The 27897-nt window shown below is 33.1% G+C and overlaps 1 protein-coding gene across 43 annotated transcripts; it reads left to right on the top strand.

Moving 5' to 3' along the window:
* Positions 1-58: 58 nt before the first annotated feature.
* On the top strand, positions 59-27897 carry LOC106912316 (uncharacterized). 43 transcript variants are annotated; one of them, XM_088002466.1, is made up of 86 exons: positions 60-190; positions 1890-1988; positions 2620-2649; positions 2974-3021; positions 3181-3216; positions 3758-3805; positions 3933-3968; positions 4101-4136; positions 4274-4321; positions 4587-4631; positions 6206-6253; positions 6487-6534; positions 6614-6661; positions 6824-6865; positions 7166-7213; positions 7338-7373; positions 7501-7548; positions 7629-7676; positions 7813-7848; positions 7983-8030; positions 8283-8330; positions 8456-8491; positions 8616-8663; positions 8744-8791; positions 8928-8963; positions 9098-9145; positions 9489-9536; positions 9662-9697; positions 9823-9870; positions 9951-9998; positions 10130-10165; positions 10301-10348; positions 10660-10707; positions 10863-10910; positions 11177-11224; positions 11340-11375; positions 11475-11522; positions 11605-11652; positions 11965-12012; positions 12445-12492; positions 13537-13584; positions 13714-13761; positions 13886-13921; positions 14048-14095; positions 14176-14223; positions 14360-14395; positions 14530-14577; positions 14834-14881; positions 15002-15037; positions 15137-15184; positions 15456-15503; positions 15815-15862; positions 16017-16064; positions 16626-16673; positions 16829-16876; positions 17142-17189; positions 17310-17345; positions 17445-17492; positions 17573-17620; positions 17922-17969; positions 18471-18518; positions 19057-19104; positions 19282-19326; positions 19508-19555; positions 19630-19677; positions 19798-19833; positions 19956-19991; positions 20371-20418; positions 20744-20791; positions 20965-21012; positions 21162-21197; positions 21331-21378; positions 21591-21638; positions 22124-22159; positions 22360-22407; positions 22530-22607; positions 23521-23568; positions 23688-23735; positions 23912-23959; positions 24411-24482; positions 24569-24616; positions 24772-24819; positions 24887-25067; positions 25148-25249; positions 25335-25412; positions 25514-27897. In XM_088002466.1, exons 1-86 carry the CDS (start codon positions 180-182, stop codon positions 25709-25711), a joined length of 4317 nt encoding a protein of 1438 aa, XP_087858592.1. In that variant the 5' UTR covers positions 60-179; the 3' UTR covers positions 25712-27897. The 43 variants fall into 43 exon arrangements, with proteins under 43 accessions (XP_087858608.1, XP_087858592.1, XP_087858596.1 ...); XM_088002470.1 differs by lacking the exon at positions 19057-19104; XM_088002482.1 differs by lacking the exons at positions 9951-9998; positions 10130-10165 and having other exon boundaries at positions 59-190.

Here is a 27897-nt window from a genome sequence, read left to right as displayed (position 1 = left end):
AGTGCTGAAGTCGGCCACTGTGATTAATGAGTCACACATTCCTGAAACCAGTAAGTCCTGATGACAAGTAAAAAGTAAAAGAGATACTAAACTTCATCAGAAAGCACTTGTGTTTTCTACGTGTCGACGCCGCAGACAGACTGATGTAGACGGACAGATCAGGACAGAGAGAAGTCATAATGGGGAACTGGTAAGAGAAATATCTTTACAATAGTATTTTAGTGATATTAAACCTGATGATTTAAAAGTATGTTAATGATAAACTAATATGCAATCAGACAAGAAAAGAGCTAATCAGTTCTGCCTTGGTGTGCATGTATCTGGATCATAACACCCAAAAGATGAAATGTATTTAAACATTTTAACTGTAAATCAACAGCAGAAGACAGAGTTAAATTATTAGTTTCATGAACGTTTATGAAGCTGTGAGATAAATCAAAATTGTATATAATGAGAGAAAATTATTCAATGGTAGATGGCAGATCTGCACAACAGTGACCTCTGTTGTTCAGGTGGATGAATAATAATCAGATCATGTTGGGGACTTTAGTTTTTCCTGCACTACGAGGAAGTGATATTTTTAGTTGTCATACCTCATTTCAGCTACAACATTGTTGCACAGGAACCAACAAACTCATACTGAGAAATTAGATTTTTTTATATTCTACATATTATCATGAATTGAATCCAAGGTTTCCGTGCACAACTCCACGGCCACTGGTTGATTGGAGTCTTTAACATTAGAACAATGAAACTTCCTCACAATGTAATTAAGGGATGTGAGCACCATGACAGCAGTACTCTCTTTAATAAGTGTCACAAAAAATACAGTGCTATGAAAGAAAAAAACTAAATAAAGCAAACAAAAAGACAACTTCCCCATTCTTTGCTTTTTGGTCAAACTTATTTATTATTTTTTTAAGTCATGAGACACAGAAAACCTGAGTAATAATAAAAATACATAAGAAAATTAGTTAATTTTTCAAGGAAAAAAGTGTGCAAAGCAGCAGCTATGCAAAAATAAAATAGTTTTTTTTTCCCTTGTTAGGACATGAATCAGTTGTGATTTACCAGGTTTTTAGAAATCTGAGTTCAGTTTGACCAGAAACACAGAATCAGGAAACCATTTAAAATATAAGCTGCGCCTCAATCTACAGAAATTACTCACAAAAGGATAACAAACAGTAATTTACATCTGTTACTTCCAAAGTGATTTATTTGGTTTTGAGATTTTACTACAACCACAATATGAGTCATTATCCTCTAATGAATAAACCAAGCAACTAGAGTTACTGGCATGATAAAATTATATCACGAAGAAATAGATAATGAAGAGAGGAGGTTATAAAAAGCACATAAGAACAACTGAAGTGCTGCAGGTCACATTTACCTCTGTAAAGGTCAAAGTTCATGACTTTAATATGCAAAAAAAGATGAGACAAAATCACATAAATTGGAGGATTAATAGGGAAAAACAAAAGCTGACTAGGAACATTCAACAAAATAATATTTTAAGATAAGCGTCTTAAAATATTATTATAATATATCAAACATTAAATATATAATCATCTTCTTGAAAGATGTGTCTCATTGCATCTGGGATAAAACAAGCAAAGCATCTGATTAAAAACAACATGATACCAACAATAACATATAACAGTGAAGCTGTGAGGGTTTCTTCCCAACATGATGACCTGCTGCTTCCCACAAACAGACCAACATGAGGACAGAACCATGATTTTTGGATATGTGTACAAAATCTATAGAAAAAGCTTTTAATGCACTGGATTGACAAAATTAACAGCTTGAAAAGACCACAGATTTATACATTTGTATGTTTGTGTTTTAGCATTATTGTATGCTAAATCTATTAATTTTGTCCTCTATAGTTGCTGTAAGGAAAACTCCAAGGAGTCAGAAAAGTCGGAAAATTTGAAAAAGTTAAAAAAGTCAAACCAACCTCAACAAGATGAGGAAGAGGGAATGAGGTAAGGTGAAGCCTCCAGATGCTGTAAACTTAATTGTTTAAATTGTGTAAAAAAACATTTTGAAAATTACATAATATACCGTACAATGAAAAAGTGTTTGCCCATGTAGATGTTTTATATATTCTTCCTTTTATGTTACTGAAATGTTTCTGATCATTAAAATAATGTTATTATTCAATAAAGACCTGAGTAAATATAAAACACAAACGAAAAATAATTATTTCATTCATTAAGCGAAAAAGATATTATTTCCAACCTGGTATTATGTTGGAACATTTCTCCCAATAAAACCATAAACTACATGTTTTTAAAGATAATTCAGAAAACTCAGCTCAGTTTCACAGGTCAGACTGAGAAAATCTCTAGTGACAAAATGAACTGAAAAAGTGACAAATCATCTAAAAAATACAACCAGTAGAAAACATCTTTCAGAAGGCAAACAGCTGCATTTTTAAATGTTTAAACTCCATGAACTTATAGTTCTGGTCTAAATCCTGGCAAAATAATGAAGAATGCAACACAAAATAAATCCCATGGAATCTGTTGTAATCTGTTGTAATCTGCTGTGATCTGTTGTAATCTGTTGTAATCTGCTGTAATCTGTTGTAATCTGCTGTAATCTGTTTGACAGTCTGAGGGAAGGTGAACATCAGCAGACAGAGTAAGTTGTTCAACTATAATCTCATAACAATGTGATTGTAAATTAATTGACTAGAATATATTTATAACATACATTTAAATTTTAAGTGCAATTTCAGTAATTTGGGATATTTATTTGTCTTACATTATTAGGAATTTTTACACATTTTATTCTTCACTCTTTAGAGCTGCCCTCGATGAAAATTAATCAAAAAATGTTAATTCTGATTTTCTACATTCATGCAGTAGCCTTAATTTGGTGGTGAAAATATTAAAAACACTAAAATGCTGCTGAACTTTGGTAACATCTGTGTTATAAATTTCTATCTGTCATATTTTAAAACAGACTGGCTGAGACAAAACCCTTCCTTGAAATTGAGCTCCAGGATATGAGGTATTTTTGTATATTTGTTTTTATATGAACCCATGTCCAGAATATTTACTGATTATAGACCAGCGATGCTTACATCACTGATGAAGTTTATATCACCTTAAAGCTTTTATAGGGTTATACAAACCTTATATAACTTTGTCATGTTTCCTTTTGAAACAGAAAAAACGAAGAAGACCTGAACTCAGCCAATCAAAGGTGCTGTTCCCACAATCTGGACACTTTGCAGTTTAAATATTGTGATCCATGTAGCCACTTGGGTTCCCTACGCGAGATTTTATGTTTTCATTAATTTCCTGCAGGATAACACTGTGCTAAGGCAACAGAGAGTTTGATCACATTAATATTACTGTTATTATAATATCATTATAATATTTCATCCTTTAGTACCAGACTATTTGGGATGTTTCGTTTTCCTCAGATATATTACGTCTATTTTCTCATTCAGTACCTGAGACTGTGAGCAGAGAGGGAGGGGCAACACGGGGTCCTGGAACGAACTAAACAGTGGAGAAAGATTGGGATAGAAGAGCATCATTATGCAGATAAATTAGATTATGATAAGCTTTAAAAACAACATTAAAGGCCTATTCTGCTCCTGACATCGTCGTCCTACCCTGAATCTGAGCATAGGGTTAGGGTTTACCTCAGGCTGACAGAAAAGACAAAATCGCTAGAAAAGGAGATTTTCTGGAGTATTAACTGACATGTCTAATGCAAATATTTTCACCGTTTATAGATCTGACCTAACACAGAAGGGAGAAGAACTGAAATCAGTCAATAAAAGGTATTTTTCTCACAAAAGCCTAAAATAATACATTACAATAAAACTTAAATCTGGGTGTTTCAGTTCATTTTTTTCTGCAGAATTGATGCTGGAAAAATATTTATTACCTATTCCCTCTTTACTACAGGCTGGAATCACATGACAATGACCTCCAGGAGATGAGGTATTTTATGCATTTGAGCTTAATTGAGATATTAACTAAAATATTTCTGATTATAGACTGTAAAAACTGAATGTCTACATCACAACAATGAAAAAAGAATCTAAAATATATTTTTGTTTCCTCTGAAAACAGGGAAAAGGAAAAAGAACTGGACTCAGCCAATCAGAGGTATTTTTCCCTCAGTCTGACATAAAACATTACAGTTTAAATATTGTAATCTGATAATCTCAGTTCACTCATCAGTTCTGGGATTTTACTTAAAAATATGTGAAGTTAATGGTTTTGTTCTTTTATCTTTACAACAGTCTGACTGAAACAAAGACGTCAGTAGAAAATTATCTCCATGACGTGAAGTAAGTCCTGAGGTTTTCCTGGTAGATTTTAACCCAATCACCTGGTTAAATACTGAGATATAGAGGAGGGTTTGGAGTTTCTACAGGAGTTTGAGGTCCAAGAAATGAGTCTTTATTTCACAGAACCAGAACCAGAGTTTTTGTCTTTTTTGTGTTAATATTATATAACTTTTCAAAAGCTAATATAAAATAATCTCTAAATTAATCATCCTATTGACTAATTATAAATAAGAGATTTTCAGACATTTTATTCTTCACTCTTCAGGTTGAACCTTAAACAAAAGGAAGAATTGGAATCAGAGAATAAAAGGTAATAAAAGTCTGTTTGTTTAGAGATCATGAGTAATCACAAGACTTGAAAATGATCTTCATAAAGTGAAGTAAGAGTTTTCTCTAACATATTTTCAATTGACCTAATCATCTGGGTAAATAATAAAATGTGGAGGAGAACCTTCATCCTGAGGTCCAACGAATTCATTCGTAGTTTCACAGAACCATTTTGGACTTGGATGTTTATTTGAAAAAGTTTGTGTCTTTTGTGATATTATTAAACTTACCCTTCCTTGTTTCAGTTGAGGTTGGGTCAAAGTAAACATGCAGTGTACTAAATGCCATTATGAATAAAATATCTCATTTACCATTTGTCAAAAATAAGTCACCTCCAAATCATAGTGCAGCAAATAGAGAATTCATAAAGCTGCTCCTGCTGCCTTTTATCCAATGTCTTCTTTATGTTCCGTCTTTTACCGCTTAAAATTACCCCATCAACTTTATTCTAAATTCACGTTTGGTATGTTGGGGTTTACTGTTAGGTTCTGTGAGTTATTCTGAGGTTTTCTGTGTCCTGTCTCCCCTATGAGTCTCTCTCCCGTCCTGATTGATCCCAGCTGTGTCCCATTTGTTTGATTACCCTCCCAGTTTAGTCCCACCTGTTGTCTTGGTTTCTGGTCGGATCCTTGTTGTTTAACGTCTTGCCGCCTGTTCTGTTCTGTGGATTATTCATTAAATCATAATTTTTTATCTACGTGCTGCTCCTGCCTTGTGGCCGGACACACGAACAATTCGAACCTGTTGTACTTTTGCTGGTTCGTGTCGTGTGTGTGTGTGTGTGTGTGTGTGTGTGTGTGTGTGTGTGTGTGTGTGTGTGTGTGTGTGTGTGTGTGTGGTCACAGAGGTTTGGAGAATCGTGCTGCTGTAAACCAGACTTAAGACTCCAAAGCTCTACTCATCTCACTAACGCTTTCTGACTCGGGTTGCTATGGTAACATTTCTATATCCCATCAAAATTAGATACAGATGAGCAACAAAAATGAATATACTGTCATGAATTTTTTTATTCACGGTAACGACTAACGGGAGCCCTGAGCTCGTTTCTCTGCAACGAGACGGTCCCATCTGGGAAACAATGACACCCGAAGTGTTGCTTATATCCACAGCCTGCTGAAACAACAGTCAGACTGAAACAAAGACGTCAGTAGAAAATTATCTCCATGACGTGAAGTAAGTCCTGAGGTTTTCCTGGTAGATTTGAACTACCAGGAAGCAGCTTGAAGCTTCATTGCCTCATTAGCAGCCGGTCGCCGCATGTTACACAGAGAGGGCTTGTAATGTGGGACTCACCTACCGGTCCGGCTTAAATCCAATCTCCTGTCTCTTCTCTGGGCCTTTTCCCCTTTGCAAAGAAACTTTCCAAAGACATCTGATCCATTTCTTACTCATTTTACTGCTTGTGGGCTCAGTGTTGGCGCGCAAGTAACCGAGAGAATCCAGTTAAAGGATTTTCAAAATAAAAGATCCTCCAGACTCAAATAATACATAAAACAGAAATATTTAATTGTTTCTTGAGCGGCACTGTGCTACTGCAAATATTTTCACCCTTTATAGATCTGACCACAGCCAGGAGGAAGAAGAAGTGAAATCTGTCAATGAAAGGTATTTTTTTCTCACTGAAGGTTGAAATAATAGATTACAATATGACATATAAATCTGGGTATTTTAGTTCATTTTCCTGTTGATGTTGGGAATACATTTTTTTTTATCTATTTCTCTTTACCACACGGAGTCACAAATGTGCTCCAAACAGTGAGGTATTTTAACTGGAATATATGGTTTTGAGTTGCAGTAAATATTGAGAGTTTTAAGAAACTGTAATCTTTAATTTTCAGATCTCCACTTAAAAAGAAAGAAGATGAACGGGAATCAGTTAATCAGAGGTTTGCTCACACAACAAGATAACATAATGTTGTTCAATCTGTGCTGTGATGAACATGATCGATTATGTCTTTAACTCAGTTTGGCTGAAACAGAAACTTCTCATGAGAAGGAGATCCAGGAGACGAGGTCAGTGTCGTTCAGGGTCTGTATTTACATGTGACACTGATCTACATGAGTTATCACTTTAAACATCAAGTCAGCTTCCTGAAGGGTCAAATAAGCTTCAGTTAAAATAACCTTTGATAGTTTCTCCAATAATGTTTTAATAGTTAATTTTCTCCTGTACAGGTCAACGCTGGAAGAAAAAGAATTGAAATCCGTCAATGACAGGTAAGAAAACATGATGCTATAAAATATTTAATATCTGACTTTGTGCATTCATGTAATAACTCCACTATTGCATGAATGCATGTGTTTCATACATTTGTTTTGGTAGAAATGTATGAAACACAATGCAATGTGATTTTCCTTCAGCATTTGCATTATGAGTTTTAATTTTGTCATGTTTTTTTAAAACAGATTGACTGAGGCAACAATCAATATACACATTTTTATTTAATGAAGAGACGAATAACATTTGTGGTGCATTAACTGTTAAATATATAATGCAAATAGTTTCACTGTTTATAGATCTGACCTAAGGCAGAAAGAAGAAGAACTGATGTCAGTCAATGAAAGGTATTTTCTTCTCACTAAAGGCTGAAACACAATAAAATATGAGATGTGAATCTGAGTGTTTCAGTTCATTTTACTCCAGAATTGATGTTAGGAAGAATATTTATCTATTATCTTTTTATCACAGCCTGGAATCACAGGACAATGAGATCCAGATAATGAGGTATTTTGCTCTTCCTTTTACTTTTATTTTATTTTTTTAAATGGGACAGTGACAAGAATATTTGGTTTTGGGTTGCAATAAACAGACACACTGAGGATTTTCAGAAATTTTATTATTTAATTTTCAGATCTGCACTGAAACAAAAAGAAGATGAACTAGAATCAGTTAATAAGAGGTTTGATCACACAACAAGTTAACATAATGTTCATGTTAAAACTGCTGTGAGGAACATGATCTGTTATGTGTTTAACTCAGACTGGCTGAGACAGAAACTTCTCATGAGAAGGAGATGCAGATGATGAGGTACTTATCTGTTTAAGATGAGAAACATTATTTAAACATTATTACTAATTAGAGTGTAAAAACAGAATGCATGTCTAAAACACATTAAAACTCATAAAAATCTAAAATATATTTATTCTGTTTCCTCTGAAAACAGGGAAAGTGAAAAAGAACTGAAATCAGCCAATCAAAGGTATTTTTCCACAGTTTGACATAAAACTTTACATTGTAAATATTGTAATTTTAGAATCTCAGTTCACTCAACAGCTCTGGGATTTTATATCAGAAATGTGAAATTAATGGTTTTATTTTTTATCTTTACAACAGACTGACTGAAACAAAGACATCAGTAGAAAATGAGCTCCAGCAAGTGAAGTAAGTCCTGAGGGTTTAGTAGATTTTAACTCAATCACCTGGTTAAATAATGAAATATAGAGGAGGGTTTTGTGAACTTTGATAACCAATAATGGTTATATATATATATATATCTGAAAGCAAATCTTCATCATGTGAAGTATAAAAGTATACTTAAATACAAATTTCCAGATTTTTACATTTTAATGAAGAGACTAACATTTCTAGTGCATTAACTGACATGTCTAAAGGAAATATTTTCTCTGTTTATAGATCTGACCTAACACAGAAGGAAGAAGAACTGAAATCAGTCAATAAAAGGTATTTTCTTCTCACAAAAGCCTAAAATAACACATTACAATATAACTTAAATCTGGGTGTTTCAGTACATTTTACTGCAGAATTGATGTTAGGAAGAATATTTATCTATTATCTTTTTATCACAGCCTGGAATCACAGGACAATGAGATCCAGATAATGAGGTATTTTTCTCTTCCTTTTACTTTAAATTTTTTTTTAAAAGGACAGTGACAAGAATATTTGGTTTTGGGTTGCAATAAACAGACACACTGAGGATTTTCAGAAATTTTATTATTTAATTTTCAGATCTGCACTGAAACAAAAAGAAGATGAACTAGAATCAGTTAATAAAAGGTTTGATCACACAACAAGTTAACATAATGTTCATGTTAAAACTGCTGTGAGGAACATGATCTGTTATGTGTTTAACTCAGACTGGCTGAGACAGAAACTTCTCATGAGAAGGAGATGCAGATGATGAGGTATTTCTTTGTTTAAAGATGAGAAACATTATTAAACATTATTACTAATTAGAGTGTAAAAACAGAATGCATGTCTAAAACACATTAAAACTCATAAAAATCTAAAATATATTTATTCTGTTTCCTCTGAAAACAGGGAAACTGAAAAAGAACTGAAATCAGCCAATCAAAGGTATTTTTCCACAGTTTGACATAAAACTTTACATTGTAAATATTGTAATTTTAGAGTCTCAGTTCACTCAACAGCTCTGGGATTTTATATCAGAAATGTGAAATTAATGGTTTTATTTTTTATCTTTACAACAGACTGACTGAAACAAAGACATCAGTAGAAAATGAGCTCCAGCAAGTGAAGTAAGTCCTGAGGGTTTAGTAGATTTTAACTCAATCACCTGGTTAAACAATGAAATATAGAGGAGGGTTTTGTGAACTTTGATAACCAATAATGGTTGTGTGTGTGTGCGTGTGTGTGTGTGTGTGTGTGTGTGTGTGTGTGTATATATATATATATATATATATATATATATATATATATATATATATATATATATATATATATATCTGAAAGCAAATTATCATGTGAAGTATAAAAGTATACTTAAATACAAGCTTCCAGATTTTTACATTTTAATGAAGAGACTAACATTTCTAGTGCATTAACTGACATGTCTAATGGAAATATTTTCTCCGTTTATAGATCTGACCTAACACAGAAGGAAGAAGAACTGAAATCAGTCAATAAAAGGTATTTTCTTCTCACAAAAGCCTAAAATAACACGTTACAATATAACTTAAATCTGGGTGTTTCAGTTCATTTTACTGCAGAATTGATGTTAGGAAGAATATGTATCTATTATCTTTTTATCACAGCCTGGAATCACAGGACAATGAGATCCAGATAATGAGGTATTTTTCTCTTCCTTTTACTTAAATTTTTTTTTTTAATAGGACAGTGACAAGAATATTTGGTTTTGGGTTGCAATAGACAGACACACTGAGTATTTTCAGAAATTTTATTATTTAATTTTCAGATCTGCACTGAAACAAAAAGAAGATGAACTAGAATCAGTTAATAAAAGGTTTGATCACACAACAAGTTAACATAATGTTCATGTTAAAACTGCTGTGAGGAACATGATCTGTTATGTGTTTAACTCAGACTGGCTGAGACAGAAACTTCTCATGAGAAGGAGATCCAGATGATGAGGTATTTCTTTGTTTAAAGATGAGAGTTTAAACATTATTACTAATTAGACTGTAAAAACAGAATGCATGTCTAAAACACATTAAAACTCATAAAAATCTAAAATATATTTATTCTGTTTCCTCTGAAAACAGGGAAACTGAAAAAGAACTGAAATCAGCCAATCAAAGGTATTTTTCCACAGTTTGACATAAAACTTTACATTGTAAATATTGTAATTTTAGAATCTCAGTTCACTCAACAGCTCTGGGATTTTATATAAGAAATGTGAAATTTATGGTTTTATTTTTTTATCTTTACCACAGACTGACTGAAACAAAGACATCAGTAGAAAATGAGCTCCAGCAAGTGAAGTAAGTCCTGAGGGTTTAGTAGATTTTAACTCAATCACCTGGTTAAACAATGAAATATAGAGGAGGGTTGATGATCCTACATGAGCCTCAGGTCCAAGTATCCAGTCTTAGTTTCACACAATAACCTCACAGTTGGACTTTTATCAGAAAGTTTTTGTCTGTTTTGTGTGTAAATAAATATGTTACTGAGTTTGGGTCAAAGTAAACATGCAGTGAACCAGAACACTGTAATTTTGTCAAAAGCCAAAATTAACAAATCATCCTACTGAATAAATAAGAGTTTTTTACACATTTTATTCTTCACTCTTCAGGTCCGACTTTAAACAAAAAGAAGAAGAACTGGAATCAAAGATTAAAAGGTATTGCTCACATAAACTAACAGAACGTGTTTCAGCTCCAGATAATCTGTTTGATTGTTTAGTGATCATGAAAGAAGTTCAATGCATTACAAGATCTCTGATGTTCCTGTTGAATCTATTTATGAAGAAAATGATCCGTTATGTTTCTAACTCAGACTGACTGAGACAGAAACTTCTCATGAAAAGGAAATCCATAAAGTGAAGTAAGTTTTCCTCTTTTTTATTAACACTTTCCAAATTAATACATTGACAGTCAGAGGAAAATGGAGACAAAGATGCTGATGAGGTTAATTTGTAAAGCACATTGATAACCAATAATGGTTTTATATATCTGAAAGCAAATCTTTATTATGTGAAGTATAAAAGAATACATAATACACATTTTCAGATTTTTACATTTTGATGAAGAGACTAAACATTTCTAGTGCTTTAACTGACATGTCTAATGGAAATATTTCTCCATTTATAGATCTGACCTAATACAGAAGGAAGAAGAACTGAAATCAGTCAGTAAAAGGTATTTTCTTCTCACAATAAAATAACACATTACAATATAACTTAAATCTGGGTGTTTCAGTTCATTTTAATGCAGGTGTTGGGAAGATTATTAATCTGTTACTTCTTTACCACAGGTTGGAGTCACATGACAATGAGCTCCAGACAGTGAGGTATTTTTCTGTTTTTATACGGAACAATAACTAGAAAATATGAGGTTTGGTTTCTGCAAACATTGAGGATTTTTAGAAATTATATTCTTTAATTTTCAGATCTGCACTTAAACTGAAAGAAGATGAACTAGAATCAGTTAATAAGAGGTTTGATCACACAACAAGATAACATAATGTTCATGTTCAATCTGTGCTGTGAGGAACATGATCTGTTATGTGTTTAACTCAGACTGGCTGAGACAGAAACTTCTCATGAGAAGGAGATCCAGATGATGAGGTATTTCTCTACTTTAAGTGTTTAGATGAGACATTAAATAAATTATGATTACTGATTATAGAGTGAAAAAACAGAATTCATGGCTACATCACAACCTTAGAGCTCTTATAAAACTCTAAAATATATTTCTGCTGTTTCCTCTGAAAACAGGGAAACAGAGGAAGAACTGAAATCAGTCAATCAAATGTATTTTTTTCACAGTCTGACATGAATAATTACGCTAAATGTTGTGATCTTAGAATCTCATTGCTTCTGGGATTTTACTCCAAAATCTGTGAAATTAATGCTTTTATTCTGGTATCTTTACCACAGTTTGTCTGAAGCAAATACATTAGTAGAAAATGAGCTCCAGCAAATGAAGTAAGTTTTTCCTAATAGACTTTCAATCTCCAGGGTAAATAATGAAATGTAGAGGAGGGTTTTTAGATCCTACATGATTCTGTTTGACAGAACCATCAAAGGTCCAGTAAATCTCCAGTATACCAGAATACTTAATATTGTTTTAAATGCCATCATGATTTTCATTTACCAGTTGCCACAAATGTCAACAAACAATTTTATTATTCACTCTTTATATATGACTTTACACAAAATGATGATGAGCTACAGTTGATTACCAGGTATTGATAAGCTAACAGAACATGTTTCATATCCAGATATCAGGAGATTAAGTAGGAAAGTTCAGCTAACAGTTTGCTTGTCTAGAAAAAAATGCATTGCCTTTTCTCTGATGTTCCTGTTGAATCTGTGTTGTTAGGAAATCGAACCATTATTAATTTATCTTTTTGACAGACTGCCTGAAATACAGAGTCCTTTGGTAACGGAGTTACAGCAGATTAGGTACGATTTATTTCATATATTTATGTTAACTTTGGACAATGACTGAAGAACATATTTATTCTATCCACATTGATCGGAAGAACATATTTATATTATTTTCTTTAAAAACATGTCTTTAAAACCATTAGAATAATTTAAATCAGCAACTAGTAGGTAACTGTCACACAACAACCTGAACAAATTACAGTAAATATTAATCTGCATGCCAAATTCTGTGTTTTATCATAGTTAATAGTGCTTATTAAAATCAATATTTAGACCAGTGGTTCCCAAACTTTTTTCTGGGCCCCCCCTACGGAATACAAATAGCTGTCTGGTTGAAAGACGTGTGTATGTGTGTGTGTGTGGGGGGGGTTCTTAGAGGATTCTTAGAGACTCCTTGTCTCTAACTTTACTTTTTGGGGGGACAAAATTAATGTAGACATAGACAACAACATCGGTAGCCTACAAGCTACTTGTTAAGCTAAAGGTGCTGTATTGATATTAGCTAGTCATCTTTTAGCTAACATTACCTGCATCCAACAGCTTCACTCAACTCAGTCGGTTAGTTTGGAGGGAAAAACTGTGAAAAGTTCTTTGCGTTTTGCTGGTTTGCTGCCGTGATTCTAACACAAACCTACGTAGCTCCGCCCAGCAGCAGCAGGTCTCCTTCACAGGTGGAAACCCAGCGCGAGCGTTGTAGCGCTCATGTTGCGTTTAAAGGCGGCTCGGAAAAACAGGTTACGACTTGTTAACAGTTTCAACTGCTGATAAAAGTGACAGAGGACACAAAAATGGGAAGTGCGGAAGCCCCTACTGTATCAAATTGACATAGGAATAACAGAGAGTTGGCCATTCTAAGGTAAAAACCCAGCGCATACAGCGTTCATGTTTTTTTTTTTTCATCCATATGGCTGGACCCCCCCACTAGGGGGCGCGCCCCACAGTTTGGGAACCTCTGATTTAGACTATAAGAAGGAAATAGAGAGCTGATTATGTTAATATGAAAAGACTTTGACTAACAATTTATGGTTTAAATCTATATACTCTGTTTTTTCCACACAGCCTCACTGCTGAAAAACTGTCTCTGGAAGCAGATCTTTATGATGTGAGGTAAAATACACTTTAATCATTTCTTGGATGAAGCAAAAACCTCCACATTGTTATTTAATGAAGAGTCTAATAACATTTCTGGTGCATTAACTGTTAAATGTCTAATGCAAATAGTTTCACTGTTTATAGATCTGACCTAAGGCAGAAAGAAGAAGAACTGATGTCAGTCAATGAAAGGTATTTTCTTCTCACTAAAGGCTGAAACACAATAAAATATGAGATGTGAATCTGAGTGTTTCAGTTCATTTTACTCCAGAATTGATGTTAGGAAGAATATTTATCTATTATCTCTTTATCACAGCCTGGAATCACAGAATAATGAGATCCAGATAATGAGGTATTTTTCTCTTCCTTTTACTTTTATTTAATTTTTTTAAAAGGACAGTGACAAGAATATTTGGTTTTGGGTTGCAATAGACAGACACACTGAGTATTTTCAGAAATTTTATTATTTAATTTTCAGATCTGCACTGAAACAAAAAGAAGATGAACTAGAATCAGTTAATAAAAGGTTTGATCACACAACAAGATAACATAATGTTCTTGTTAAAACTGCTGTGAGGAACATGATCTGTTATGTGTTTAACTCAGACTGGCTGAGACAGAAACTTCTCATGAGAAGGAGATGCAGATGATGAGGTACTTATCTGTTTAAGATGAGAAACATTATTTAAACATTATTACTAATTAGAGTGTAAAAACAGAATGCATGTCTAAAACACATTAAAACTCATAAAAATCTAAAATATATTTATTCTGTTTCCTCTGAAAACAGGGAAACTGAAAAAGAACTGAAATCAGCCAATCAAAGGTATTTTTCCACAGTTTGACATAAAACTTTACATTGTAAATATTGTAATTTTAGAATCTCAGTTCACTCAACAGTTCTGGGATTTTATATCAGAAATGTGAAATTAATGGTTTTATTTTTTATCTTTACCACAGACTGACTGAAACAAAGACATCAGTAGAAAATGAGCTCCAGCAAGTGAAGTAAGTCCTGAGGGTTTAGTAGATTTTAACTCAATCACCTGGTTAAACAATGAAATATAGAGGAGGGTTTTGTGAACTTTGATAACCAATAATGGTTGTGTGTGTGTGTGTATATATATCTGAAAGCAAATCTTTATTATGTGAAGTATAAAAGAATACATAATACAAATTTTCAGATTTTTACATTTTGATGAAGAGACTAACATTTCTAGTGCATTAACTGACATGTAAAATGGAAATATTTCTCCATTTATAGATCTGACCTAAAACAGAAGGAAGAAGAACTGAAATCAGTCAATAAAAGGTATTTTCTTCTCACAAAAGCCTAAAATAACACATTACAATGTAACTTAAATCTGGGTGTTTCAGTTCATTTTAATGCAGGTGTTGGGAAGATTATTAATCTGTTACTTCTTTACCACAGGTTGGAGTCACATGACAATGAGCTCCAGACAGTGAGGTATTTTCCTGTTTTTATACGGAACAATAACTAGAATATATGAGATTTGGATCCACCGAACAATGAGGATTTTTAGAAATTATATTCTTTAATTTTCAGATCTGCACTGAAACAGAAAGAAGATGAACTAGAATCAGTCGATAAGAGGTTTGATCACACAACAAGTTAACATAATGTTCATGTTAAAACTGCTGTGAGGAACATGATCTGTTATGTGTTTAACTCAGACTGGCTGAGACAGAAACTTCTCATGAGAAGGAGATGCAAAATTTTATTTGTATAGCACATTTCAGCAGCAAGGCATTTCAAAGTGCTTTACATAATTAAAATAAAAACACATGTGACGGTGAATAAGCAGTTCTGGGATTTTATATCAGAAATGTGAAATTAATGGTTTTATTTTTTATCTTTACAACAGACTGACTGAAACAAAGACATCAGTAGAAAATGAGCTCCAGCAAGTGAAGTAAGTCCTGAGGTTTTAGTAGATTTTAACTCAATCACCTGGTTAAACAATGAAATATAGAGGAGGGTTGATGATCCTACATGAGCCTCAGGTCCAAGTATCCAGTCTTAGTTTCACACAATAACCTCACAGTTGGACTTTTATCAGAAAGTTTTTGTCTGTTTTGTGTGTAAATAAATATGTTACTGAGTTTGGGTCAAAGTAAACATGCAGTGAACCAGAACACTGTAACTTTGTCAAAAGCCAAAATTAACAAATCGTCCTACTGAATAAATAAGAGTTTTTTACACATTTTATTCTTCACTCTTCAGGTCCGACTTTAAACAAAACGAAGAAGAACTGGAATCAAAGATTAAAAGGTATTGCTCACATAAACTAACGGAACGTGTTTCAGCTCCAGATAATCTGTTTGATTGTTTAGTGATCATGAAAGAAGTTCAATGCATTACAAGATCTCTGATGTTCCTGTTGAATCTATTTATGAAAAAATGATCCGTTATGTCTCTAACTCAGACTGACTGAGACAGAAACTTCTCATGAAAAGGAGATCCATAAAGTGAAGTAAGTTTTCCTCTTTTTTATTGACACTTTCCAAAAAATAATTTCCTTTGTATTTTTTTTTACCGAAAGTGATTTTGAGAATAAAGAAATTAGTAAGAACTTAAATCAGTAAGGTGCCTTTCACACAGTGATCTGAAAGAACAATTCACATTTTTAATCTTCATGTACAAATTCAATTTTTTTGAGTTAATACCGTTTATTAAAAATTAATACATTGACAATAAGGAAAACAATAGAGACAAAGTTGCTGATTATGTTAATTTGGAAAGAATTTTGATAGCAAATATTGGTGATAAATCTGGAAATAAATCATCATAATATGAGGTAAAAAAATATATTTTAATCATTGTTTTGATGAAGCAAAACGTCCATATTTTTTATTTAATGAAAAGATTAATAACACATATAGTGCATTAACTGACATGTCAAATGCAAATATTTTCTCCGTTTATAGATCTGACCTAAAACAGAAGGGAAAAGAACTGTCAAAAGCCAAAATAAATAAATCAACCAACTGAATAAATAAGAGTTTTTTTACACATTTTATTCTTCACTCTTCAGGTCCGACTTTAAACAAAAAGAAGAAGAACTGGAATCAAAGATTAAAAGGTATTGCTCACATAAACTAACAGAACGTGTTTCAGCTCCAGATAATCTGTTTGATTGTTTAGTGATCATGAAAGAAGTTCAATGCATTACAAGATCTCTGATGTTCCTGTTGAATCTATTTATGAAGAAAATGATCCGTTATGTTTCTAACTCAGACTGACTGAGACAGAAACTTCTCGTGAAAAGGAAATCCATAAAGTGAAGTAAGTTTTCCTCTTTTTTATTGACACTTTCCAAATTAATACATTGACAGTCAGAGGAAAATGGAGACAAAGATGCTGATGAGGTTAATTAGTAAAGAACATTGATAACCAATAATGGTTTTATATATCTGAAAGCAAATCTTTATTATGTGAAGTATAAAAGAATAAATAATACAAATTTTCAGATTTTTACATTTTGATGAAGAGACTAACATTTCTAGTGCATTAACTGACATGTCTAATGCAAATATTTCTCTGTTTATAGATCTGACCTAACACAGAAGGAAGAAGAACTGAAATCAGTCAATAAAAGGTATTTTCTTCTCACAAAAGCCTAAAATAACACGTTACAATATAACTTAAATCTGGGTGTTTCAGTTCATTTTACTGCAGGTGTTGGGAAGATTATTAATCTGTTACTTCTTTACCACAGGTTGGAGTCACATGACAATGAGCTCCAGACAGTGAGGTATTTTTCTGTTTTTATACGGAACAATAACTAGAATATATGAGATTTGGTTTCTGCAAACATTGAGGATTTTTAGAAATTATATAATTTAATTTTCAGATCTGCACTTAAACTGAAAGAAGATGAACTAGAATCAGTTAATAAGAGGTTTGATCACACAACAAGATAACATAATGTTCATGTTAAAACTGCTGTGAGGAACATGATCTGTTATGTGTTTAACTCAGACTGGCTGAGACAGAAACTTCTCATGAAAAGGAGATGCAGATGATGAGGTATTTCTCTTCATTAAGTGTTTAGATGAGACATTAAATAAATTCTAATTACTGATTATAGAGTGTAGAAATATAACTCATGGCTGCATCACAACCTTAAACTCTAAAATATGTTTCTGCTGTTTCAACTGAAACCAGGGATAAAGAGGAAGAACTGAAATCAGTCAACCAAAGATATTTTTTCCACAGTCTGACATAAATAATTACACTGTAAATGTTGTAATCTGGAAATCTCATTTCTTCTGGAATTTTACTCTGAAATCTATAGAATTAATGCTTTTATCTGGTATCTTTGCCACAGACTGACTGAAACAACGACATCAGTAGAAAATGAGCTCCAACAACTGAAGTAAGTCCTGAGGTTTTAGTAGATTTTAACTCAAATACCTGGTTAAATAATATAATATAGAGGAGGGTTTGGAGTGTCTACCTGAGACTGAGGGCCAAGAATTAAGGCTTGGTTCCACAGAACCACCACAGACTTGGACTTTAGTCACAGAGACGTTATTTTCTTTCTATTGCAGTGTATTGGTCACTCTGCTTTATTTCACTTGGGTTTGACTTACAAAAACATGCAGTGTATAAAAGAACTGTATCATTTTGTTAAATGTTAATAATAAAGAAATCCTCCTACTTACTATTTGTCCTACGATGGACAAATAGTAGGACAATTTGTCCACAGTAGGACTATAGTTGGACAAATAGTAGCCCATGGTGACCCCGCCTCTCGCCTGTTGGTGAAAGGCAGCAGCATCTCTCCCGACTGTATAACACTGGATGGATTAATGGATTTAGTATTTGTCTCAAAATAAAGGAGAGTTTTTCACAGATGTTTTTCTTCATTCTTCAGATCTGAACTTAAACAGAAAGAAGAAAAACTGACATCAGTTTCTGGAAGGTACTCATCCGTGTTCATTGTAACATAACTTTTGAGTTTGCAAAGTTCATTTGATGGTGAATTAATTAGACGGACATTAGAAATATAGAAAACATTTTGTGCATACAGGTGTTTGATTTTCACTGTAGAAGACGTGTTCTGGTATAATTTTATCTTTTTTAAGCATTAATTGAAACCAATGCTGATTGTGACCTGTTAAGACAATTTGATTGGACTTTGTGGACCAATCAGAGTTTTCCACTCTGTACTGAATGTAATTAAAACAGTTTATGATACTGAATACTCTATTGTAAAGTATCACATAATTATTTCAGAAGTCTTGTTTGTTGAGAAGAAAGACTTAAAAAATAGTTTTCTAAATAGTTTTAAAAACTATTTAAAAATCAATTGAGAAATTGACAGTTTTTATAGCTGCATATCAAGACTTAGTGTAAAGTTTTCTGTTTTTTGTTCACATTAAGTTAAACATTTTGCATCTTTATTGGTTTTACATCAGAATTTGTGTTACAAAGTAAACGTATCTATTCTATTTTAACAGACTGGCTGAAACACAGACTGTTTATGAAAATGAGCTCCATGACATGAAGTTTGTATTTTTTAAGTCTTTTCTTGAAACAGAGATATAGAATATATTTACTTAACACATGTTGTAGAAACACAACTGTTAATATTAAAATGCCAAAAAAAAAGTCTTATGGAAAATTTTTTGAAATATTTAAACATATTGGAAGTTTTTCTCACTTTCAATCTTTCCAATCTACAGATCTGCTGTAAGAGAAAATGAAGAACTAAAATCAGAGATTGAAAGGTTTGTTCACATATCAAACTAACAGAACATGTTTCATCTTCAGGTATCAGGATGATGAGTGGAAAAGTTCATTTAACAGTTTGTTCTTTTAGAGATCATGAAAGAAGGTCAATAATTATAAGTTCTCTGATGTTCCTGATGAATCTGTTTATGAACATGATCTGTTACGTATTTTACTCAGACTGACTGCGACAGAGACTTCTTGTAAAAACGAGCTCAGTAAAGTGAGGTAAGTTTAAAATTTGATAAAAAGACTGATAACATTTCTGACATGTCTAATGCAAATATTTTCTGTGTTTATAGATCTGACCTAAAACAGAAGGAAGAAGAACTAATATCAGTCAATAAAAGGTATTTTTCTCACAACAGCCTAAAATAATACATTACAATAAAACATAAATCTGGGTGTTTCAGTTCATTTTAATGCAGGTGTTGGAAAAATATTTATTATCTATTGCCTCTTTACGACAGGCTGGAGTCACATGACAATGAGATCCAGGAGATGAGGTATTTTCTGCATTTGAGTTTAGTTGAGACATAAAAACTGAATTTGTCTACATCACAGCAATAAAACTATTTTAAGGAGAAAAATAATTAAAATTTATTTTTGCTGATTCCTCTGAAAACAGGGAAAAGGAAAAAGAACTGAAGTCAGCCAATCAAAGGTATTTTTCCCTCAGTCTGACATAAAACATTGCAGTTTAAATATTGTAATCTGATAATCTCAGTTCACTCATCAGCTCTGGGATTTTATTTAAAAATATGTGAAATTAATTGTTTTGCTCAACGGACGGCGGAGGCCGGTGACGTCAGGCGATTAAATTCTGTAACAAAAGTAATTTTTTATCTTTTTAAAAATCTTTTTAAATCTTTTTCTTTTTTTTCCAAAGTCTCTTTCTCTTTCTTACTGTTTATTAAATGTCACATACTGTTCTTATTTTTTTTATTATGAAGAGCACCTTGAAATGCCTTGTTGCTGAAATGTGCTATACAAATAAAATTTGATTGATTGATTGATTGATTGTTCTGGTTTCTTTACAACAGACTGACTGAAACAAAGACATCAGTAGAAAATGAGCTCCAGCAAGTGAAGTAAGTACTGAGGTTTTAGTAGATTTTAACTCAATCACCTGGTTAAATACTGAGATATAGAGGAGGGTTGATGATCCTACATGATCCTGGGGTCCAAGAAATGAGTCTTTATTTCACAGAATCATCTTGGTGTTTGACTTTTATCAGAGTTTTTGTCTTTTTTGTGTTTGTTACCCTGCCTTGTTTCAGTGGAGTTTGGGTCAAAGTAAACATGCTGAATAACAGAACACTGCAATTTTGTCAAAAGCCAAAATAAATAAATCATCCTATTCACTATTTTTCTCTAAATGAGAGATTTTCACACATCTTATTCTTCACTCCTCAGGTCTGAACTTAAACAAAAAGAAAATGAACTACAATCAATTAATAAAAGGTTTGTTCACACATCAAGCTAACAGAACATGTTTCATCTTCAGGTATCAGGAAAAGTGGAAAAGTTCATTTAACAGTTTGGTTTTTTTTAGAGATCATGAAAGAAGTTCAATGCATTATAAGTTCTCTGATGTTCCTGATGAAACTGTGTGACCTGTTACATCTTTTACTCAGACTGACTGCAGAAAAGACTGTTCATGAAAAGGAAATCCAAGAGATCAGGTATTTTCTACGTTGGTTTTTATATTGGACATTAAAATGTAATTACTGATCATAAATGTTAGAAACATTACTGATGTCTACATCACATCAAAGCTCATGTGATTTACTAGAATCCATAAATATCTTTTTCACATTTAATTTGAAAACAGGAAAAAGGAAGACGGAGTTAAATCAGCCAATCAAAGGTATTGATCCCATAATCAGAAAAAAGATATTACATTATAATATTGCAATCTGAGAATCTCAGTTCACTCATTAGTTTGGGGAATTTCTCCAAAATACGAGTAATTAAAGGTTTAATTGTTATGTTTATCACAGATTGGCTGAAACAAATAGATCACTTGGAAATGAGCTCCATCAAATGAGGCAAGTCCAGAGTTTTTATTTAACCCACTTACAGAAATATGGAGGAGGGTTTGAAGTTCCTCCGGTTCTAGAATTTAGTCTCTTGTGGTTATATATGGGTTACTCTTTAACTTTGTAATTTTTTAAAATTTCATTGTGAATCAATTAGCTTGTTTACTATTTGTCTCAAAATATTAAACTTTTTTTTTTACATTTTATTCTTGATTATTCAGATCTGAAGTTAAACAGAAAGAAAATGAACTACAATCAATTAATAAAAGGTTTGTTCACACAACAAGCTAACAGAATATTTTTCAGCTCCAGATTAAAATGTTCATCTACCAGTTTGTTTGTTTAGAGATCATCAAAGTTCAGTGTGTTGTAAATTATCTGTTGTTCCTGTTGAATCTGTGACAGAACATGATCTGTTATATCTGTAACTGACTGACTGAAACAAAGATTTCTCATGAAAAGGAAATCAGTTCATTGTTTATTTACAGGAGACAATGATCCAATAAAATATTGATCCTGGACAGTTACAATTTATATGACCAAATAAAATAATGAAGACTCAATGTTTTATTCAGGAGAACTTGAACAGCTTAAATTATAATACTGAGTTTTCAACATCAATTATCAGTTTCTTGGTAAATTTTTTGAAAAATGTTACTTTGAGATTTTATTGTAAATGTTATTGTACTGTGTTTTGCGAAGGTTTGTTTTTGGATTGTTCACTTATATTAAAATCATCATTTATGTTCTACAGTTTGACAGACATGGAGAAAAAACTCATTGCGACAGAGTACGTAATATTCTGTTTCCCTTTTCAAAGTTTAAAAACTGTAACAGATGTAAAATGTACATCAGTTTAAGAGAGGATGCAGCATCCTGGATGCTACATTCAGGATGTTTCTCATCTAATCAGCATTATAATATCAGTGCCAACAGTAAAACTTATATCTGATTTTGTTACAATAACATGCAAACATTTTGGTTTAACAGAACCTCTCTGAGACGAAAAGAGCAAGAATTCACTTCCTTCAAAGACAGGTACTTTAAAAAATATATATAGTTTATAATTATATAATGTATTTTCTGTAATGTGTTTTCTGTAATGTGTCCTAATAATATGGATGAATATTTAAAGGTCATACTTCTATTTTCTGTTGCAGGATGGCAGGACAGCTCTTTGTTTCCAAACCTGCTGCAGAAACTGATGACCTTCATAAAAAGAAATTAGAGGAAACAATGTAAGATTTATTTAGAAATTACACTGATTAGGGGATTTTGAGTAGTTTCCTTCTTTTATGTATATGTATCCCTTTGTTTTTCAAGCACTTGTATTTAGTGTAAATCAATCTTCAGTTTGTGCAAATGTGGGGAAGGAGATAAAAATTTAAAAATTGTAATGATACAAGATTTGGATTATTTAAAAACCAAAAAAGACAAGCAAAGAAAGTCTAATTTAGCAATTATATGGAGAATTTGATTTCATTATTGCCAGTAATTAGGTTTCAATTGATGATAAGGGTATAAATAATTTTCAGCTCATCATTTTTTAAAGGAATGTAAAAAGCGATTTGAGTGACTTTAGTTGGCTTATTAGTGATAACATTGGTCTCCTCTGTGACCTCTGTGACCTCTGTTGCCCAGTGTGATTGTCTCTGATTACAATTCACGAACCTGATACCATGGAATGTAAAGTTTGTAAAGTTACACTGTTAAAAATTACCAGCAATATTTTGAATTATTTTGCATGTTGGAAAATGTTTTTTTTTAACCATATTTTCACCATGTTTTTTATTAATTTACAACTGTCATAACTATCACAGCTGTAAGGTCACAGAGTTCAGCTAAGTAAATATTTAGCTCATTAATTAAATATTTAGTATGAAACTGATAAATCTGTAAATGAATGACTGAGATTCTACACAATCTTAATAGTGAAATGTCATATTTATATGTAAATAATCATTTCATTATATAAACCTGGTTGAGCTCGACTATGTTCACACTATTTTAAACACCTGTTGAGACTTATTTACTGTCGTAATTAATTTCTTGGTTCAATGAACATTTTTTATCTAAATCTGCCAGAAGTATTTATAATTTTTGGAAATTCACATAGACTGAATTTTTTGGACACAATTTCCCTTTCTGTAGATCTGCTCTAAGAAACAAAGAAGAAGAATTGCAATCATTGAATGAGAGGTAAAATTCACACAACAAGGTTAAAGAAAATCATTCTGAGTGTCTCATTTAAACTCTTTTGTAATTTTATAGCATAAACTGTGTTGTGGAGATTTAATTTTGTCAATTCTTTGCCACAGGCTTATCAAAACAAAGGCAGCACATGAAAATGAACTTTATCATATGAGGTAACAATTGTTTTGTCTCCCCATCACATCATCATCACAATATTATGGTTGATGAGCTTTCAGCTTATGTATGTATGTATGTGTATAGATAGATAGATAGATGGATAGATAGAATAACTAAATGCATAGTTTATTAGTTATTTACTTTAAAAATTGGTTTATTTTTCCCCTCACAGATCTGAACTGAAACAAAAAAAGGAAGAAGTGAAATCCCTCGAACAGAGGTAGAAGCTATGTCATGAGCTCAGTTATCATATTTACATTCAGTTCTTTCAAATTTGCATTATATAATTTAAATGTTGCAGATTAAACGGTGAGTCACAATTGTTTAAATTAGACTTTAAAAAGTGTTCTTCCTCTCCTGCATGTTAATTAGGAAGTGATCTTTAAAGCTTCACTTGTGATCTACAGCACAAACAACTGGCTGTAGGAAGAAGATTTTAGCAGAGAATTAGTTTATTAATTAAAAAAAAACATTCTCTAGCAGCATTCAGCAACCCAAATTAGTTTGGTTTTGATTACTTCAGCTAAACTCACCTAAAAAGGAATAAGATATAAATATGTATCTTAATATATCACTTGTTGTGAATCAGCCCAATATAAATTAACTTGGTGACCTTCTACCATCAGTCCTGCTCATTCATGTAAATGATGACATATTTTATTTATTTAAAGGCTGCAGGAATCAGCACAGGTGAGCTCCAGCCCCCAGCGTTGTAACCCACAAGGATGTGAACACAAAGAAAGGTTTTATTTTTTTTTATTAACCATGAAATGCCATTAATAACCAGTAATCAGAAAACTGATTTTATAACTTGTATCTTTTAACACAGTATGACTCAGATGGAGACATTTTACAAAGAGAAGCTCATAAAGGCCCAGTAAGAAATTTTCTAATATTTTGTTTAGTCAGTTGTCACAATATTTAACCTAATAAATCTGCAGGTCTTGTTTAAACTGTTAATATTATACCAATGTTTGATTATAACTGAACTCAAATGATGTGTCCCTCAAAGCTTCATTCTTTCCTCCACAGATCTGAAACAGCTAAAAAACAGAAAGAGCTGAAATCAGTGAAAGACAGGTACAGAAAGGTGAAACTTCATATTTACTGACCTGCTGCATAAATAACCAAACTAACTGTCTGACAGGCTGGCAGCTCAGGTAGCAGCTTCACTAAAAACAGGAGACACTGAGAGCATGAACAACCCGGTCAGTAAAACCAGACTGACTGAGATGTACGACAAGCTGAAACTGCTGCAGTGGCCAAAGGTCAAAGATCAGCTGAAGTCCAGGAAGATGAACCCAAAGGAGGCCAAAGATCTGATTGAGGTAGATCTGATCTCAGGAGGTTTACCTGCTGGGTTTAATGTCACTGTGGGTCTCACTTGATATTGAACTGATTTTTGTAGAAAACATTTGGAAATGCATCAGATGAAATGAAGAAAAGGAGGCAGCAGATAGAAAAAATGTTCCAACAGTCTGAGTCCAGCAGTGGACCGACTCCTCAGAAGGTAACTGGACTGTAGAACAGCTTTCTGCACAGAATCACTAAAGCAGCATGAGGAAGTGTGTGAGCAGTAGCTTCCTGTGTTCCAGATTAAAGAGTACAGACAGCTAGCAGTTCAGAACCTGCAGATGGCGCTGTTCCACACCAACAAAGAAGAACTTCGGAAGGTTTGTTTAGAGATGATCCAGTTAGGAAACCAAACAGAACAGATACATTTATAGCTCTAATCAGTGTCTAACATTGAACATTTCCTTCTTTTCCTCCTCAGACTGGTTTCCCAGAATGTTTAGATGAATTTCCAAAGGAAGTGAAGGAGGATCTGAGACCTCTGACCTCTGAATGCTACTGGCTGAGCTGCTTGATGGCTTTAAACAATCCTCCTCTTCAGCCGGACTGGAAGAACCATGTTCCTGGGTTTGACTCCTGGGACATTTTTCCTAGAGAAATCAAACCATCTGTCATGTAGAAGAAGCAGATACAGAAATGAAGAAAACAGATTCTGATGTCACTTCCTGTTTCTTATTATATTGAGGGTAATTATTCATGTGGGGTTTCATTTGTCTAACAACATGAATGAAGAAACTAGAAAAGAATGAGGAATTATTTCTAATTTGAAGCTGGAGATCTTACAGGGAAACATAGATGCTATATTTTTGACAATACTTGGAGTTATTTCTGTCTTTATTCTTTCTGGACTCTGAAAAAAATCCAGTGAAGATCCTTAGAAAACATCCTGCTAATTTTACAAACTTTTTGATGCTTCATCTGCATTCATGGGTATTTTATGTAGGAGATGGAATCATCTTAAAACAAAGAAACCACCTAAACCTGAGCACAGTTGGCTTTTATTTTTAAGAAATAAAAAAAAAAAACTTTATATCTAGTGACAAAGCTTGGTTAGAGTAACAACCAATCACAACTCTCTCTCCCCCATTTGTTTCCAGTTTTATTTTTGGATTCAGCCATTGTTTCATGTAAACAGATTTAGATTCTAATAAAAATACACAGAATCAGAATCTCAAAAATCATTTTACTTTTTTATTAAATTTTGGGCTTCATATATTTTCACATTGCATATTTTGCATATATTGTCTATTTGATGTCACAGTAGAGCAGGGATGCCCAAAGTCGAACCTGGAGAACCAGCATCCTGCATATTCTACTTCTCTACCTGGTGGTATTAACAACCTTCTCAGTATGTCAGTGTTCTTCTTAGGCCTCTAATGAGACATCATTGGATCCAGGTACGTTAAACCAGGGAGAGAACTAAAGCATGCAGGATGTCAGCCCTCAAGGACCGACTTTGGGGACCCCTGCAGTGGAGCAACAAAACACCGCGGCGCTTCAGGTCATGAATCAAACAGTTGGATTGAATGCCTCAGTGCTTCATGAAGCTTCATCTCACCATCAATACTTACTATGTTTGAGAAGTTTCACAGATAGACCCCAGGAGGAACTCAGGTAGACTTTGAGGAGAGGAAGGGAGTAAAACTGAGCTCAGATAGTTCACACAGAAAGCTACACAGAGGTTCACAAGGAGGACTTGACATTACCACATGGGTTAACACTCACTGGGAACCAGATCCTTATATCCAGGGTATGATGAGGCTTGAGGAGTTGCAGATGTTCAGCCACACCTGCAGGGAATCAGCTCTCAGTCCTGCAACTTGCTCACCCTGGCGCCCTCTAGTGGCTACCTGCTGGGAGTGTAGAGCCACAGAGAAACACAACTCACTTTCCTGACACTATTGCTATGTAAAGAAATGCACCTCCCACTAGTTCAATAATTTCATAAAGACTGTAGGAGCCATAAAATATTTTCTGTATCATGGTGTGGCCACTAGGTGTCACTTTGGTTCAACAAATATATGTGGGAACACTAGTGCAGGTGAGAAGTCATTAGATGGCAAAGCAATGATCCCTTCCTGGGTGTTTTCCTAACATAAGAAAATGATCTTATGTCATACCCTTCTAAGATGAGAGAGTAAACCAAAATGCACAGAGAACAGAACAAAATTCAATAAAAGGAATTAACTAATTTGGAAATACCTTTTTAAGATAATAAACCTGTAAATGATATGAAAAACAAACAAAAGTAATGAACAACCCAGAAGTGATAAGAATGCAAACAATTAGAAGACAAACACCAGTGGATAATGACAAAAAATTTTCACAGAATAATTATAGGACACTGAATGCCATTAAATCCAATGAAGATAAAAGACGGTCACAGAATTTGGGGAATGAAGTTGTTTCATAAAGTCTTATTTATTTATTTGCTTGTTTGTTTATGTTGAACATGCAGAAAATAATATCAAGAACAAAATAAATAAATAAAAAAAACACAAAGAAATAAAAGTTAAAACAAACTATGACCAAATGACATACAGATTTTTTTCTTTCCCTTCCTTCTCTTTCTCTCCTCTTTTAATATCTGTTCGAAAAGGAGCAGGTGGTGAATGTTGTCAACAGTTGAAACTTTAGCAAACATACGTCAGTTTGATGAATCTTCTTTATTACTGTGCTGTAAAACAAATTCCCCTCCAGGGAGTTTCTGGTTTGATTCACAGTGACTTCTCTGGAAACACAAAGTATAATAAAAACAGGAATGTCAGAAAATGGATCAGCAGGTCCATCACACCCTCACACAAA

This window comes from Poecilia mexicana, unplaced genomic scaffold (genome assembly GCF_051168715.1).
Source record: "Poecilia mexicana isolate PSO_F unplaced genomic scaffold, ASM5116871v1 scaffold_2, whole genome shotgun sequence".
In the NCBI taxonomy this organism is placed as follows: domain Eukaryota; kingdom Metazoa; phylum Chordata; class Actinopteri; order Cyprinodontiformes; family Poeciliidae; genus Poecilia; species Poecilia mexicana.
Note: the sequence above shows the minus strand (reverse complement) of the source record. Positions and strands in the feature narration are given on the sequence as shown.